The sequence below is a fragment of the Balaenoptera acutorostrata genome, chromosome 14 (genome assembly GCF_949987535.1).
Source record: "Balaenoptera acutorostrata chromosome 14, mBalAcu1.1, whole genome shotgun sequence".
NCBI lineage: Eukaryota > Metazoa > Chordata > Mammalia > Artiodactyla > Balaenopteridae > Balaenoptera > Balaenoptera acutorostrata.
The window spans coordinates 27,782,072-27,799,990 of NC_080077.1; the positions used below are offsets into that span (position 1 = coordinate 27,782,072).

Sequence of the window (17,919 nt, forward strand, 5' to 3'; positions counted from 1 at the left end):
CCTTGCAGTGGGCCCGGCAGTCTCATTTAATTTTCACAACTCTGAAAGTGTTTTCCTGCACTGCAGATGGGGAAATTAAGACTGAGAGGTTAAGTGATGTGCGGCAGGTTCACAGCTTCTAAGGGGCAGAGCCAGGTCAATGGACTCCAAAGCACACCTTCCCCACAAACTCAAACACACAGCTACACCTCCGAGTGTGGGAGGCCAAGGACCTTGAGGAAGAGCGTAGACGCCGAGAGGAGGGCTGAATATTTGCTACACGCCTCCTATATGCCAAGCCGTATTCTTAACATCTTTTCAACTAATCCTCCCAACGACCCTGTGAGTTAGGCAGTTTCACCCCCGTATTACCTACTTAGAGAAGTCAAGAAACTTTGAAGGTCACTGAGCTAGTTAGTAGCAGGGCTCACAGCTGAACCCAGGTCTGTTTGAGTTTATCTTCCCTCTTACCATGATAGAGTGTTAACCAAAATGGTTTTTGGAGAAATAAGGACCATTACAGTGGTGGAAAGGAAAGACCGATAGAAAAGCAGAAACATAGCCTGAAAACTTTAGACAAATGTTCAACCTAATGGTTAAAAATTAACAGTATATAATCTTGGGCTAAATAGCCTGACAACTTTTTAAATTACCTTTATTTTACTAAATTTAACCTGTCAGTTTTATATGAACATAACACATTTTAAGATCAATTTTAAATTTGTCTTGTTATGAATAGGACTCAGGAGGTCTTTTGTGATAGAAATGAATTCCTGAGATCCAAATGATAATAAAGTGGGCAGATAGATGTTCAACTAGAGTGGATCTGTTAAAAGTCAGATGTAGATAAATTGGAATTCAAGTAACCAGACCTCCAGTTTAATTGAAATTTATATCTTACATTTGAGTTTCAAAACAAAGCAAATTACAACCAAAAAAAAAAAAAGCTTTTTATCAGGGATTAATCGAGGATTATTTGGAAAAGTCACTTGCACTGAACATGTGTTTAATCTCCTTCATGGTCTACTGTAACATAATATTTAGCTAGGATTGATGTCTGTTGTCAGGACCTGGGGGCAACTGCAGATATTCAATCACCAGAGACAGATTAAATTATGTCAAATATGCCAAGGCAAGAAAGAAACCAATACATTTGAAATATATTCTAAACAAGTGGTCCTAATTATCTTTCATTTAAGTAAAAATAATAAGTAGACGATCCCTTAAACAGCTTACTAGTTAAGGCTTTATTTACTATGTGCTGGAGGTGGCTATATAATAAAAAGAAAATAATAAAGGTATTCCAAATCTGTGTGCACTCCTTTCTGTTCATCTTCTTTATGAGCAGTTTTAAGATTACCTTGCAGAATATGGAAGAAAGTTGTTCTATCCATATTGAGCACCAGAGTTCCAATTAAGTCAGTTTTTGGTCTTTAGGGGCTACCTCTAAAATTGTGAGACTATAGGCCAATACTAACTAGTATGGACTTTACCTGCCACGTGGTGATGACTGGCAACTTGTTTTTGGCAAGTGGGGTGAGAATTTGTGTTATAGCAATCAGTGTTTATGTTTGAACCTGTATTTAAAGCCAACAAATTATTTGAAACTGGGCAATTAAACAGTGTTAAACATACTATATAAGATGCTTTCTACTGTTTAGTCTGTGGTTTCCTATGCTAGTTAATACTGTATGTAATTGACAGACAGCCATAAATTGGTATAGTCTTCATTCAGAGGTAAAAGGTAAATTTAGTAACTTTTTTTTTTTTTCAGTACATCTTAGGTACCATTTTTAAATTTAGTCTTCCTGAAGCGTAACTACTATCACATCCTTTCAGATTCAAAAACCTTGAACCAATGAGTCCTGTTTTCTAGTTATTATCCTTTTCCCTCAGCCTAATGGAGGAGATAATAAATATGTAACATGTCGGGGATAAGGGCTACAGACAAAGCAGAGTAAGAAGGAGTGGGCAGTGATGAGTGATAGGGGTGCTATTTTAGATAGATCAAGGGGACTCTAATGTCACATTTGAGCAGAGACCCAGTGGAAGTGAAGGGGAGACCCGTGTTGACATCTGGGAGAAGAACATTTCAGGTACATGCAAAGGCTCTGAGACGGACTAAGTCAGTCAGTATGATCTGAGTATGATATGATCTGAGTCAGTATTATCAGAGTAATTAAGAGGGAAAGTGGTGCAAGGTAAAGGCCAAACCATATAGTACCTTGTAGGCCATGGACAGACCTTGAATTTTGCTCTGAGTGGGATGGCGGCTGTTAGACCTTGGAACCGAGGAGTGACATGACTTATGATTTAATGGGATCACTCTGGCTGCTGAGATGAGAACAGACTGAAGAGGATCAGTAGTGGGGTCAGGTAGACTGGTTAAGAGGATATTGCAGTCACACAGGGAAGAGGAGATCAGAAAGGTAGTGGTAGAGGTGATGTTCTTTAAGGTAGAGCTGAAAGAACTTACTAATGGATCAGATTTGGGGAGTGATTGGAGGAGAGAAATCAAGGATGATTCCAAGGCTCTGGGCCTAATCTACTGGAGGAATGGAGTTGCCTGAATGGATGGGGAAGACTGGGTGGAGCAGATTTTAAGGCAGAGGGTAGGAGGCAGGGAATAACAAGGGCTTGGTTTTTGACATGATTTGTGAGAAGTAGCAAAGATACTTTAAATGTCTTTTAAAAATATATTAAAGTCATATGTGTAAAGAACAATTTACCTGAAGGACCCTATACTTTATACAACCAGAGAATTGCCTGATATTTCTGCCCTTTGGTCCCTTCCTAGAATACATTTCCCTTAGTCTCTTGAATAACCTTTGTTATTGAACGTTTGTTAGAGGCTCTTCCAAAATCCTAGTAAATTATTTCCCTGTTTCCCTTTTGGTGACCTGCTTGGTTATGTTCTTGGAATTTTTTGGTTCCTAATGCATGACCTTTTTAAGAACAAAGATCAGAGGCTCTAGATCCCAGTCCTGTTTCTTCCTGGTTGCTTTATGTATAAACTGGGACAGCCGGGGTGAACAACTCCATGGACCCTGAACACACCACCGCTGTAGGATTGGTCAGTTGAGCTGAGGCTATTGATTTTTGAATGTGTTCTTCCCACTGAATAGTGTGCTCCTTGAGGGCAGGGGTTGTTGGCTGCTTAATCTTTTTTTTTTTTATTTTTTTTTATTTTTAGCTGTGTTGGGTCTTCGTTTCTGTGCGAGGGCTTTCTCTAGTTGTGGCGAGCGGGGGCCACTCTTCATTGCGGTGCGCGGGCCTCTCACTATCGCGGCCTTTCTTGTTGCGGAGCACAGGCTCCAGACGCGCAGGCTCAGTAGTTGTGGCTCACGGGCCCAGTTGCTCCGCGGCATGTGGGATCTTACCAGACCAGGGCTCGAACCCATGTCCCCTGCATTGACAGGCAGATTCTCAACCACTGCGCCACCAAGGAAGCCCTGCTTAATCTTTATATTTCCTGAATCTAGCCTAGCACTTGATACAAGGGTTAACAGTAAATGTTGAATATGTGAATGTTTCTGAATAAATTTTAAAAAACTAAATATGTCTTTTCTCTTTTGTCTCATTTGTATAGCGCCTGATGGCAACAAAGTGCAAGATAAGAAAACCGCGGCCTCCAACCGGCCTTCTTCTGCTATTTCAGGACAAAATAGCAACCACACAGGAAATAAACCAGGTACTATGCATTGCCTTTGCTGTGGAAAAAGGAAGGTTAACCCAAAGGCCTTAGTCAAGGTGGAATTTAGGAGAGCTTGGTTTCAGTCCTGCCACCAAAACACACACTCAGACTGACTCGTATGAATATAAGTCAGAGAACCTCTCAGGCCTTGATTTTCTCTCTTTAAAATGGAGATTCAAAGCCTTGCCCTACTTACCTCTCAGAATCATTTTGACAGTCAGTGAGATGGTGTATGTGAACGCACTGTTTACTGTCAAGCAGTGTATAAGAGGAAATAATTTTGCCATTCTGCCTGAAATGATAGATATGACACAATTTTCTGTACCTGTATGCCCTGCATTGTTGCATATCTCTTTTGTGACTTTTTCAAAAACCACTTAAGGAAATCATTACACACAGCATAGCTGGTATAGAATGTTTTTGTTCTCCATTCCCTGCAATGATTGTACACCTACACAGTAATTTCATCTAACAGCCTGTGATTCATGGTCTGTTCCACTCAGCGATACGACGAAGCAAGCACTCTGTAAACATAATACAAACAATTGAATAGACAATGCAGTTGCTTCCAGGTATCCAACAACCATTGTGTGGTCCTTGGGAGAGACTAACTTACAGTCTGACGATAAGAGACAGTCAAAGGAAGGTAAAGGCAAATTGAACACCCCATGAGGTTCCTGGAAGCCTACTTCTTGCTGCATCCAAGGCCAAAGTCACTCAAGAACAATGAATCAGTGAGAATAAAGATGGAAATAACTGTATCTAGCCCCATAGAAAACATTCCCTATTGCACCTAGTTTTGTGGGACTTTTTTTCCCATGTGGAAAAGGTCTTGAACAGAGAAGATAAATCTAGCTTGCCATTTAGGAGAGGAATAACCAGTACTATTGCAGGTATTGCATGAGTAACCATTAGTGGCAAATGATGTGTAGTTTCAGTGGAGTTTTAATTTGTAGGCTAAGATTTCCCCATTTAGTCAGTTTGCATTTTCATTCATTTATCCATCCATCTATCCACCCAAAGCCCAGCCACCATCTAATGTTTATTGAGTAGTTGCCCTATGACTGGGACTGTGAGAGATACTGTATGAGCAAATCAACAGGGCCCCTGTCCTCATGGAGCTTATTCTAGTGGACTTTTGTTCCTTATACTCCAGTGAGCATCCTTGTAGAAGCTCTTTAGCATGAAAATCCCGTTTGTTTTACCGTGAGAATTGAACATAGCTCAATGGTTTGTACTGGTTTTCCCTTGTTCTCCCCATCAACCATTGCTTCTAATTCCTACATTCTTTACTGTGCAATTTATACTTTTATATCCCGATAACTTGTTTATTTATCTGGTGCTAGTACTGTATAGGTACTAGGGAAATATTATTAAAAGACATCATTCCTACCCTGTAGCTGACAGTATGGTGGAGTAAACCAGTATATGAATAAATCATTCTAACACAGTATTTCCATTATCAGAGGAGAGATATGCAGAGTGCATAGAAATGTAGAGGCCAAAAACATCTTTTCTGCTCCGATTGGCCATCTCTTTATAGAGCCACTTGATTTATGTTGCCAGAGTCAAGTTCAGTGAGGAGACGTTTCATTTCAGATTACATCTTTTAAGTATCCTTGGGTCTGCTTTCTTGTGTATACACATAAGCAAAGATACATAGAAGACTCTTATTTTTAAAACCACCATGTTATCTTCCTGAGTATCTCAGGAAGTATCTGGAAATATCTGGAAGTACTCAGGAAGATACTGAGTATCTTCAGTATCTCTGAAGGTGACATAAGAGGTTCCAAGTTGGAGTTCCAGGCTTGAGTAAAACCTTTTGATTTTATGGGATATGAGTCACAGGAATGTCTGTCTAAAGCAGTTTTTGTTGATTTTCTTACTGTAGGAACTTAAAAAGAAAAGAAGCACATGCTGTTTTGGGGATATTTTGAATATTGCCCTAACCAGATGCAAGTATCCTGACAATGAAAAAGGATGCCTTTTTTTTAATTAATAAATTTATTTATTTATTTATTTTTGGTTGTGTTGGGTCTTCGTTTCTGTGCGAGGGCTTTCTCTAGTTGTGGCAAGCGGGAGCCACTCTTCATTGCGGTGCGCGGGCCTCTCACCATCGTGGCCTCTCTTGTTGCGGAGCACAGGCTCCAGACGCGCAGGCTCAGTAGTTGTGGCTCACGGGCCTAGTTGCTCCGCGGCATGTGGGATCCTCCCAGACCAGGGCTCGAACCCGTGTCCCCTGCATTAGCAGGCAGATTCTCAACCACTGTGCCACCAGGGAAGCCCAAGGGTGCCTTTTTAATCCAGTAAATTTTAGTTAAATTTCTTGCCCTCCTTTACTTTCTGATACTTATGCTCTAGAACATCTCTGATTTAGAAAGCATCTATTCACATTCAAAGTTAATATTTTACATTTAAAACATGTAATGGAAGGTCCTCATGGTGTTTTATAAATATGTGCACACTGTGTCTTGTGTTATCCAAGAGGGAAGGGTACTCTCAGCTGTGAATACTTGAACCAAGTCCAAAAGAGACACTTTGTAAAGTTACAAAGTCTGTTTATGACTACTGTTAACTGAGGAAGTACGAGATGCTTCTTCAGAACTCCATCAGCTGCCTCCAAATGGTAAAAGGTTTGTTTGTTTGTTTCTTTTTTAGCAGATGTAAGCTTTTATATATAGAATTTCCTGGATAAACAACAAGGTCCTACTGTATAGTACAGGGAACTACATTCAATATCCTATGATAAACCATCATGAAAAAGAATATTAAAAAAAGTATATACATGTATAACTGAATCACCCTGCAGTACAGCAGAAATTAACACAACACTGTAAATCAACCACACTTCAACAAAAAAAAGTTGTCCGTGTATGACCTAAAATCAAGCCTCGGACTCCACTGTTCCACCCACTTTGGGAAACACCAAGCTTACATTGTTCTCCTTCTGTAACACCCTCCATCCATCCCATCCACACTTCTTAAAGCCAAGTGTGTCTCTGGCAATCCTTCTCAGTTGCCACATCCCCTGTGAAGCTTTTCCTGAGAACAAGCTGTGAATCTTCTTCCTGTGAATTCCCTCTGCGCTTCGAGCGATTATTTCTTAGAGGACTCATTTCACCTCGTCCTTGATTGTAACCCAAATGGTAAAAGTTTGACCTGATTAGAAGAGAAAATTGCATTTTCTTCATGAACTACTGTGCGCGTACCTGAGAAAAGCAGAAACTCCAGTTTATTAAAAATGCCTCTAATTCCTATCCCTCTACTCTTCCCCACCACAAGTCTTTAGAAGAGCCAGTAGAACTTTCTTCTTATAAATAATAAATAAATTTCCCTCATGGAGGAAAGCATGACTTGTAATCTTCCAGCCGTTTTCTGATTCTAATGACTCTGTAGATGCCATGCTGTGAAAAGGGGGGACAGGATTGAGTTAAAGATGGGATTTTAAGCCCGAACTCTGACACTTAACTGTGCCACCTTCCTTAGTCACATGCATTTATTTCCTTCAGTTTTCTCATTTGGAAAACAGGCATAATAACTCTTCACTGAATGACTAGCTGCTTGGCTAACTCATAGGATTATTGTGAAGAATAAACTGATAATATATATGGAAGTCCTTGTAAAATGCAAAGCCCTAACAGAAGTAGTTTACTGTATAAACAGTAGTGGTTCAGATAGGAGTCAAGGTCTAGTGAGTTCTTGGAAAAAAGCCTTGTCAAAGTGAGTTGATTTTCTTGATCTTTGAGGGTCACTCTTTAGTTCCGATTTTTGCAGAATAGTCCAGGTTTACACACGTCGCCACAGACAGACTCTTACCAGCACGCCCTTTCACTCTTAAAAGTGCCCTCGTTTGGGTGGTCCCTCTACTTTTCAATCATCACAGGTAGGAGGTTGGATGCAGAGTGTAGCTGCAAGTTTACCACCACCGAAATCCTATTTCTCTTAAAACTTCTCCATCTGAGAATAAGTAACTCAGTTCTATTCTAACAATGTTAGATCTGTTGGGAAACAATGTGAAATGTTCGTGATGTCAGATCATTTTCTATACCTTCATTTTGTTCCAGAGAAAAGTGTTATGAGGGTAGAAATGAGAGGGAGACAAAAATTACAGAAAATTCACTGTTTACTTGGAATTATTCAATTGTATTTTTTCTTTCTGAAATCCTACCTTTAAAGATCATTTTTATCAGTTTTTAGTTATTAAACCTTAAAACTGTAATCGCTAGTATTTACATTTTTAAAAGTCTGTTGTCAAATACAAGATTGGTATGAGTTTGCCCCAGTAGTGAAGGTTAATGGAAGTGTACTGGCTCTGAAAGTTAGCTAAGGCTGTTGGCTCATTTGTTTATTCATTCTGTCTTTTTTTTTTTTGGCCGCGCCCTTGTCATGTGGGGTTCTTAGTTCCCTGACCAGGGATTGAACCCACGCCCCCTGCACTGGAAGCGCAGAGTCCTAACCATTGGACCGCCAGGGAAGTCCCCTCATTCATTCATTTAATAAGTACTTATCGGGCTTCCCTGGTGGCGCAGTGGTTGAGAGTCTGCCTGCTAATGCAGGAGACACGGGTTCGAGCCCTGGTCTGGGGGGATCCCACATGCCGCGGAGCGGCTGGGCCCGTGAGCCACAGCTGCTGAGCCTGCGCGTCTGGAGCCTGTGCCCCGCAGCGGGAGGGGCCGCGATAGTGAAAGGCCCGCGCACCGCGATGAAGAGCGGTCCCCGCACCGCGATGAAGAGTGGCCCCCACTTGCCGCAACTAGAGAAAGCCCTCCCACGAACCGAGGACCCAATACAGACAAAAATAAATAAATAAATAAATAAATAAATAATAAATTAAAAAAAATTAAAAAAAAAATACATCTTTAAAAAAAAAAAAAAAAAATAAGTACTTATCAAATGCCCTCCTTCCTGTCAGGTATAGTCCTAGGCATGGGGAATATAACAATGAACAAAACTGACCAGGCTCTGCTCTTCCCTACCTGCACTCACAGCCATCTTTCATCTGTCACAGGGTGTTTATTAACATTCTAGTATCAAAGTGGCTTTTTATTAATGTGACCAGAAGGACGGAAACAGAATTCAAACTGAATACCTTTTTCACTCTATGGTATTTTCTATTGCCAGGTTCCCAGACCAACCAGAATTGTCTAGCATATCATAGTCACTATTGCATCTTATACTTTAGAAATGTGTTGCATTTGTTCTTAACTTCCTCAAATCTAATTCTAAATAAATACTGATTGAGATCAGTACTGAAGTGATAAAGGTGGCCAGTGGGAATTTTCCAACCCTTAAGCATTGGCTTTATTTATAGTTTTTATTGATATATCTGCATAGAACTGTATACAGCCTGTTGTTGTACACAGTTGTTACCAGACAGGATACAGTTTGTTACATGTGAAGAGTGTAATTTTCACATGAAATGATAGCATAGAAATCAGAGGTAAACTATGCCCCCTCTTGCATTGCTCTTTTCCAACTATGCATCTAAAAGGCAAGCAAGCATTCCATTGCATAATTGAGTATTGCCTCATGACTGCAGGAACATCAGTTATTGACTTAGAGCTCTCAGGGTTGGTTTGGATGGAAGAAGGTAGGTGAGGATGAGTGTGTGTGTCCCATATGTTGTTATTAAAACCTTCTTTTCAAAATTCTGTGTGAAATTTGGCAAGTACTTGAAAGTAAGCTAGAAATGTCACATACTCCATATTCCATGAACACAATTTGACTTTATAGACTCTGTTTTACAGACTTTCTATAATGTGCTTATGTGGCTTTTATAAATAAAGTTGATTTTCAAGTTTCATAATAAAATCGAAGTTTTCATGAGGGAGTAAAACCTCATTATTTACGGACTTTTTTAAGCAATAAGTAATTGTTGGAAGTCTTTCTTCTAACTTCATTTTGGCTTTTGTCCTCAGATCATTTTTTCTTCAAAATACCATTTTGCTATGGCTATCATTTCCAAAAGCAAATGACGCAGAACTCCCCTGTCTGTGATCCTTAACAAAGTGCCTGATGGGAGTCCACGTGCCCCTCTTCTAGTGTCACAGGAAAACCTTTTGGGACCAGAGGCCACATTTTTCTGCATAAAAAATATTTGAGACCTCATAAATGATTAGTAAATCTGGGAAATAATTATAATGGGTATGAGCTGGTGAGGGGTTCATATTATGAATATTTTTAAAAAGCATACCTTAAAGCAAAGGAAAAGCAAAAAACATCATCACCTGGTCCTGCCCATGATGCACACTGCCAGGTTTATGCAGCTCCTAATGCGCTTTTAGACAGTTTTTATTTTCCTTAAATGTACAAATTCTGTGACGTTTAAGACGCATTTGGGATGCAAGTCCTTTAAGTCTGTTGATGAAGCTCTGCCATGTTGTCTCTAAAGTATTATTCCAGTAGGTTTCTATTTTTAATAAGAGATCTTAAAATTGTGATGTTAATTAAGTAGCGGGGAAAATAAAGCTGATTTTAAGTGTAATTATCATGATCATCATCATTATTATTACTATGCTTTTCATTTTATTTAGTAACAGGCAGAGTGAGTGTATTCATGTGGCCCTCTGCTGGAAGCCCCTCGGTGGCATGTCACTCAGAGCATAATCCAAAGTCCTCGCCAGGCCCCCAGGTCTCTGGCCCCATCACTTACAGATCTCACTCTGCTCCAGTGGCTCAGATCTTCATATCGTTTCTTGAACACCTTAGGTACTCGTAACCTCAGGGCCTTTGCACTTGCTTTTCCTCTCTTGGAATGTCTGCACGGGTAGCTCCCTTACTTCCATCAGGTTTTTACACATAAAAGCTACCATCACAATTAGACTTCCCTTGGCACCTATCCAAAATGTCAGACCTCCCCTTCCTGCCATTTCACAGTCCCCTTGGCTGCTTTGCTATCTCCTTAGCATTTATCGCAGTCTAACATTTTATATATTGCCCCTTTTTTCACTCTCTATATTTTACTTATTTATTCTATAAATTTTCCCTAAGCAAACCCCATTTGGGCAAAGATTTCTGTCTTTTTTGTTAATAGCTGTCTTTTCAGCACATACAGCACTACCTGGTGCACAGTAGATATTCAGTGTGTTCAGTAAATGAATGAATTTATTGAGATTTACCAAGTGCTAGGCACTGTGCTAATGCTGTTACAAGCATTATTTTATTTAATCCTTACAGTGATGTGAGATAGATAGGTTCTATTTTATCCTCATAGGCAATAAGTGAAAAACCCATGAACCCCATATCATAGCTTAGGACTTAGAGAGCTGGGTGAGTAATTCGGCCAAATCTCACAGCAAGTGAGTGACAGAACCGGAAGTGATCTCATGCCTGTCTGACTCCAGAGCTGGGCTGTTCACATCTATCTGGTGAACATCTATTTAGTATAATAAATTCACTTAGGATTCTATGTGTTGTTAAGGAACAGGCTTTTTAAAGCATAAAAACAATAGAGGTTCAGTAGCTTAGGAACACAAAACCTCATATATATTGTTTGATAAAAATAAGCCCAAAGGCACAGTTATGTTTTTACACAAATTTTTGGGGGGCTGTGTGTCTTTTTATTTTACTTTATTTTTTTGAGTTTTATTGAGGTATAATTGACATACAGCATCAATTAAACTGTGTAAGTTTAAGGTGTACAGCATAATGACTTGACTTATATTGTGAAATGTTTATCTCCATGTGTTTAGTTAACATCCATCATCTTATACAAAAAAAAAAAAGAAATGGGTTTTTTCCTTGTGATGAGAACTCTTAGAATCTAACCTCTTATGTAATATTTTTAAATAGAAGATAATACTTGGAAATTCTCAGGAAAATTATAATAAAGTGTATCACTGAAAGTATAGTTACATGTACTAATTGTTGTAATGTTACTATACGTAAGATGTAGTAATATTTCATTCATCAGATTTACTGGACAAGAAGATATTTATCAGTGTATATCGTTTTCTTAAAATCTACCCCTCTTCTCATGTTTTTCTTCTCCTTTTCAGACCCTCCACCAGTGCTGCGCGTTGATGACCGGCAGCGGCTGGCGAGGGAGCGACGTGAGGAGCGGGAGAAGCAGCTAGGTATCCCCAGCCCTCGCTTGATCTTTCAGGGACCCCGTTGTTGAAATGTTACTTTTTTCGCCTCGAGGATGATGGACAAACAGACATCACTCTAATAAGCATGCTTTCTAGCATGCCTTTATGAGTTCTGCAGATGGATTGGGAAACAGAATTTAGTATGTTGATATAAACATAGAACTAAATTTTAAGCAACAATGAAGTCCGGCCCAGGATTAGGGACATTTTCATTTCTTGTATCGTAAATGACAGTTTAATGTGGCACCGGAGGGCATGTATGTATGAGAGGCGTGATGGCTCAGCTTACATTTTACAACTTAAAAAATACCAGGAGAGTCAGCATGTGGTTCTTTTTATGTGAACAGTTGTGAGACTGTGCACTGCTAGGGCACTCACTGCTTTCCACGTTGAAATAATGCTGCTGTTGAATTTATAGACTGATGCTACCAATGTGCCGCCAGGAAAAACACAAGACCTGTGCTGAGGGGTCTGAGTTTTCTTTTGTTATCTAAGGCCCTTGCAAAAGGTTAGCAACTGCAGTATTTGCCACATAATCACCTAGAGAGCTGGGTCACAGGTCTAGCTTACCAGGAAGCCAAGATCCGGGCACTCAGCAGTCCTTGTCTTCCAGAACATTGAGCAAGGATATTGGTGCCAACTCCTCCTTTACTTTAATGTCCATTTATGCAAAGTTGCTAAAACAGGATACTGTCTTTATGTGCCTTGGAAAGATGAAATGTCTAGTCGGTGTGTCTCAGTGTTTCCAGAGCGTCTGGATATTTTAAAACCAGAGCTGAGTTAGGTCGCCACAATCTTTCCAGTGGATGGCCTATAACTTTTCTAAAGTTCTACTGCATTTTGTAAAAGTTAATGTTTCAATTGGAAAACCCAACCCCATACCCCATCTCTGATTATTTGTATTCGAGAATCCAAACTTGTGAAATTCACTGGAAGCTGGTTTTCAAAAGTCTGTTGACATTGTTTCCATTCTTTGAACACAGGCCTCTTTCTCTCCCTTGCCATCACGGTCATGTGAGGTCATTTCTTTTGCTGCCAAGGTTTTTTCAACACAAATTTCAGTGACTTGCTGGAAGTCAACAAGCTGCGTGTTTCTGTGTTTAGAGTTTGCACCCAGGCTTGAAGTTCCCTGCCTCTGTCAGGTCTCCCTCAGGCTGGTAGGTTCTTGGAGAACAGGGCTGCCTGTGGCCCTGAGGTGGGGGGCGGGGGTCCCTCTTTGCTTGGAGTGCTGTGCAGTCTGGAGATCTTTCTTCTGTGAACTATGCCCACTGCTCCCTAGTAAAGGTCAGTTAGACAAGTGGATCAGAACTGAGAGGGAAAGGCAGAGCTATTAAAGCAGGAAGAGATTCCAGGTGAGCGTAAGTATTTACACTCTGGTTTTGGATCCATCCAAGCAAAGATAAGCACTTGTGTCCTCTCCCATCTCCACCCCATCCCTGATGGGTTAGGTTTCCCACTGTTAAATGTCTCCTTTGCGCTGCAATGCGGATTCATATCTGCCTGAGTAAAAGTAGCTCCATAGGGTCAGGAGACTACTCCTTTATAATGTAAATCCCATCATGAATTAGCTTCTACACCTTAACTCATACCTTTCCATTTGGGTTTCTTTGTCTTTCAAATCCAGGCATTATTAGTTTTTTTTGTAGAAAGTATAAATATGCTAGTCACACAAAAATCATTTCCCTTCTTATGCTATAAAGTTGTATAGCTCTGAGTCTGCAGATTCTCCCTACAAGTTGCCTAACTTTATCTGTTGTGTGGCTGGGTTTCTTCTTAATATGTGGCCCCATTTTAATTCATATCGATGATGTAGAACATGGCTTATTAGTTTATATATTTAAAAACTCTATTTGCTAGGTATTGTGTTAAGAAGATGAATAAAGGTTGAGACCCAGCCCTCCAGGGCTAGCTACAGTCTAGTGGTGGGGAGGCGGGAACAGATAAACACACAGCAATTCTAATAGAGGGTGGTATTGAAGGGGTATGCACATGGGGCATTGAGAACCCCACAGAAGGACCTAACCCAGCCTGAGGATGTCAGGGGCCACCTGAACGTCCAACTAGAGGATGAAGAGGAGTCACCCAGGGAGCTAGAAGAGGTGGAGACTGTAGAGCATTGACGCAAGACAGGTGGCAAAAGGGCATCTGGTAACAGACCCAACCTGCTTATCAGATTCTTATATGGGTCAAAGTAACGTTCAGATTATTGTATTATCCTGTGGTCACAACTTTACTTTGTTGGTGAGCTAGCATATCATAGACACGGTTTTTCTTTCTTCTTACCCCTACCATATTTAATACCATAGTTTTCCTTCTTTCTTTTTTTTTTTTTTTTTTTTTTTGACCCCACCACTCGGTTTGTGGGATCTTAGTTCCCTGACCAGGGATTGAACTCGGGCCCTCAGCAGTGAGAGGAGTCCTAACCACTGGACCGCCAGGGAATTCCCAGTTTTCCTTAATTTTGATCTTATCTCTTTTGTTGTTGACAGTCATAATTTTAATGACATACATTTTTATCTATCATATTTCTATTTTATTTTACTGATTTTTGTTTTTTTCTGCATTATTTGCATTTTCTTTTAAAATTTCTTTTAAATTTTGGCCTATTCTTTTACACTTAAGCTGTCAGAGTAGAAACTAATCTTCATAAATACACAAATAAACATACATGCACACGTACATTTGTAAAAGAGTCATCTAAAATCTAGCATCTAATTTAAGCTGTGCCTTAGAATACGTAAGGGTGATTTCTAAAAAAATTTTAGTTCTAAAAGAAAAAGTGCAGCTGATAAACTACCCATAAATGTAAACTGTGCTTTGCAGAAGCTATGATGGGAGTAGAATAGTTTTTTTTAAAAAAAAGGTGGGAGGGGTGGGGGAAGGGCTGTCCCTTAATAGCAGGTCTTTGGGGTGTGCTTTTTGAAAACACGAAAGCAGTTGATAATATCAATTATTATCAAACTTTAAAGCTTTCCAAGTTAGAAAAAAAATACTTTCCAGAAATTCCAACAAAGCAAAGTTTAAAGTTATTGGCCAGTGAGATTGATTATTCACTGTTGGATGTAGGTTGAAATTAACATTGAAATCATTAAAGATTTTTTTTTTTTGTAATCCACATTTTTAAAAAGCAAGTTAAAAAGAGGGAGAATAAAGGTCTTTGTTTTGGGTTGCATGTCATGTTTGTATTGTTTTGCAAACAGGGAGGATCTATTAATAATTTTCTGTAGGGTAAGTTTCTGAGTCATGCTTTAATGCTTTATGGTAGGATTATGTCATGCGGCCTGCTCTTTCCACATTATCCTTCAATTTATCATATAAAATCAGGCATAATTCTTCAAGTACGGGACTGTTCTGTTTGTTTGGTTGAGCATATGCACTCTGAAAGCTTTATTTTTCTGCCTTAAAAGGTTTTCCTGTGAAGAAATCTCCTCAACCACTCTATTTCATCTGATTCTATTCAGGCCATTCCTTCAAACTTCACTCTCTTCACTTCTGCATCTTTTTTACCATCTCTCTTCTAAGCTTTAATTTTGGTTTTTTTCCTGGGATAAGTGGGAGAATTGTATTTGTAATTGTACAAAAAAGAAGGGTTGTATCATGGTTTCAACCCTCCTTTTTTGATGATATGGGTTTCACATTTCCAACTCACTCATAAGGCAGTAGATGCTTTCCTGTCATCTGAAACTCAACCTCTATAGCAGCGGTCCCCAACCTTTTTGGCACCAGGGACCGGTTTTGTAGAAGACAATTTTTTCATGGGGGTGCGGTGGTTGGTTGGTACAGGTGGTAATGCGAGCGATGGGGAGCGGCAGGTGAAGCTTTGCTTGCCCACCCCTCACCTCCTGCTGTTCGGCCCGCTTCCTAACAGGCCTCGGACCGCTACCGGTCCGTGGCCCGCAGGTCGGGGACCCCCGCTCTGTACAACTACATTGCCCATCAACTTTCACTCCAGAACACTCCTCTGAGGAATTTCTGTGTCTCAGTCAACTGCACCAGCATCCCCCTGCCCCGCCCAATTATCTTTCCGCTATTTTTGATGCTTTCTCCTGCTGCTGGAGGCACTGGCATCTTTCTAGAGCCTTAACTACCGCATCTTTTACAGAATGACACGTGGTGGCCCAGGGCTGTGCACTGCCTAGTCTCCACTTGGACCTATTGAGCTGCTTGTAGGTACCAGTGGTCACTCTGGACTCAGCCTAGTCCTCTAGCTGGGGCTTCAGCTACCTCTAGCCTGGTTTGTAGGTGAAATTTGCCACACTCACTATCCCTGAATCCATTTAGTCACAAGACCAGCAGGCCTCTGTCTTCAGCATAGGTCTCAGATCCATGCCTTTAAATTTGCTGCCTCTGCTCTCATCCTAGTTCAGACCTTAGTAAATTTAGATTTTAGTTACCCAAAACTATCTCATAGATGTACTTCATTCCTCCAGCTCAGTCACGGTATAGTACCAGTCCTTCTTTTTTTTTTTTTTTTTTTTTTAAACTTTGGGTTTATTTTATTTATTTATTTATGGCTGTGTTGGATCTTCATTTCTGTGCGAGGGCTTTCTCTAGTTGTGGCAAGTGGGGGCCACTCTTCATCGCGGTGCGCGGGCCTCTCATTATCGCGGCCTCTCTTGTTGCGGAGCACAGGCTCCAATCGCGCAGGCTCAGTAGTTGTGGCTCACGGGCCTAGTTGCTCCGCGGCATGTGGGATCTTCCCAGACCAGGGCCCGAACCCGTGTCCCCTGCATTGGCAGGCAGACTCTCAACCACTGCGCCACCAGGGAAGCCCCAGTCCTTCTTTTTTGAAGCCTTCCTGGTTTTTATGATCTTTCCCTTTTGGAAACTCTCATTTTCTTACTCTATATCTTGCATAACTATCATATTTTAGCTCACATTCTAGTGCTACTTTATATGCTACTGAACTTTTTCTATTTGGAGTTTATAGAACTTTCTGGTTGTATATATTTTAAGCTTTTAAAGGGTATGGCCATGGTTTTCTAATTCTTTTTATCCCAATACACAACGCTAAATATAAAACAAACACATAATAAATATTTGCTGATTTTCCTGATTTTACTCAAGCCTTTAATTACGTATTAATAATATTAATATTATTCATTAATAATAATAATATTTATTGAGCACTAACTATGGGCCAAGCAGTGTTCTAAACACTTCACTCTGTATTATCACATTTAGGTGCAAACTAACACAGTGGTTGTACTTTTTGTTGTGTGGGCCTGCCATAGTTGCTGATGTTAAGTTATTTTATGGACTGTCATTTATTTTATTTTAAAAATACATTGTGATAATTTAGCTCAAGAGAGGAACTGAATCTTAAAAAATGGGATAGTTAATAGACCCTTTTTTCTTTCTGCCGTATCAGCTATTTAAGCGTATTTTTAATATGTACAGGGTCACCAAGATCAATGTTTACATTCTTCAACAAGTGGTGATTCTGTTAAGTAGAGAGTGGTCCCTATGCTTCAGATGCGCGTGGTAGATCTTCCGAAGTTTCAGAGCTGGGCACATACCCCGCTCTCATGTGGAGGAAGAGCTATTCTGCTTCCTCCTGCACAAGCAAGGTACATGGGTGCTGTACTCACTGTCCATTTGACACAGGACCAGAGGGTAAATGTAAGTGTTGGAGCAGATTCTAATATCGTTTTGAGAAAATTTTGTGGCATTGACCATTTGTTAGCCTTGGAGTCCATTAAGAATCTGTAAGAACTTGGAATAGATCCTGGTTACTAATTTCTCTTCAAAAACATCTACAAGAATCAAAGCATGTAGAATTTATGCAATAGTATAAATTTTTGACTTGAGATAGTTTAAAGTAATACTAACTACCACCACCACCTTTTTTTTTTTTTTACAGCTATTTCCTGCTGTTTTAATTCACATATTCATTCACCTAGTATTTGATGTGTGGTCACTGTTGAGCCAGGAACCCTGGGGCTCTTAAAGTGAAAGATCAATTTTCTAACCTCCTGGAACTTACACTGCTATGCACTCCACCTGGAATGTTTGTCCTGAGAGATGCATGGAGCTCATTCTCTCTCCTCCTTCAGATATTGTTTAAATGCCATCTCTTCAGTGACGCCTTCCTTGGCCATCTTACTCAAATTTGCAGCTCCCCCAAACTAGTACTCTGTTTTTCTCCACGTCACT

General features: G+C 40.1%; 1 protein-coding gene across 4 annotated transcripts in view; it reads left to right on the forward strand.

Annotated features, from left to right (window-relative positions):
• MAP7 (microtubule associated protein 7) overlaps nt 1-17,919 on the forward strand; it is a 165,679-nt gene that overhangs the window by 99,825 nt on the left and 47,935 nt on the right. For all 4 annotated transcript variants that reach the window (XM_007190921.3, XM_007190919.3, XM_007190920.2 and 1 more), the window contains 2 exons: nt 3,569-3,670; nt 11,671-11,748. In XM_007190921.3, the coding sequence (XP_007190983.1) occupies nt 3,569-3,670; nt 11,671-11,748 (180 nt within the window). The remainder of the gene's footprint in view (nt 1-3,568; nt 3,671-11,670; nt 11,749-17,919) is intronic.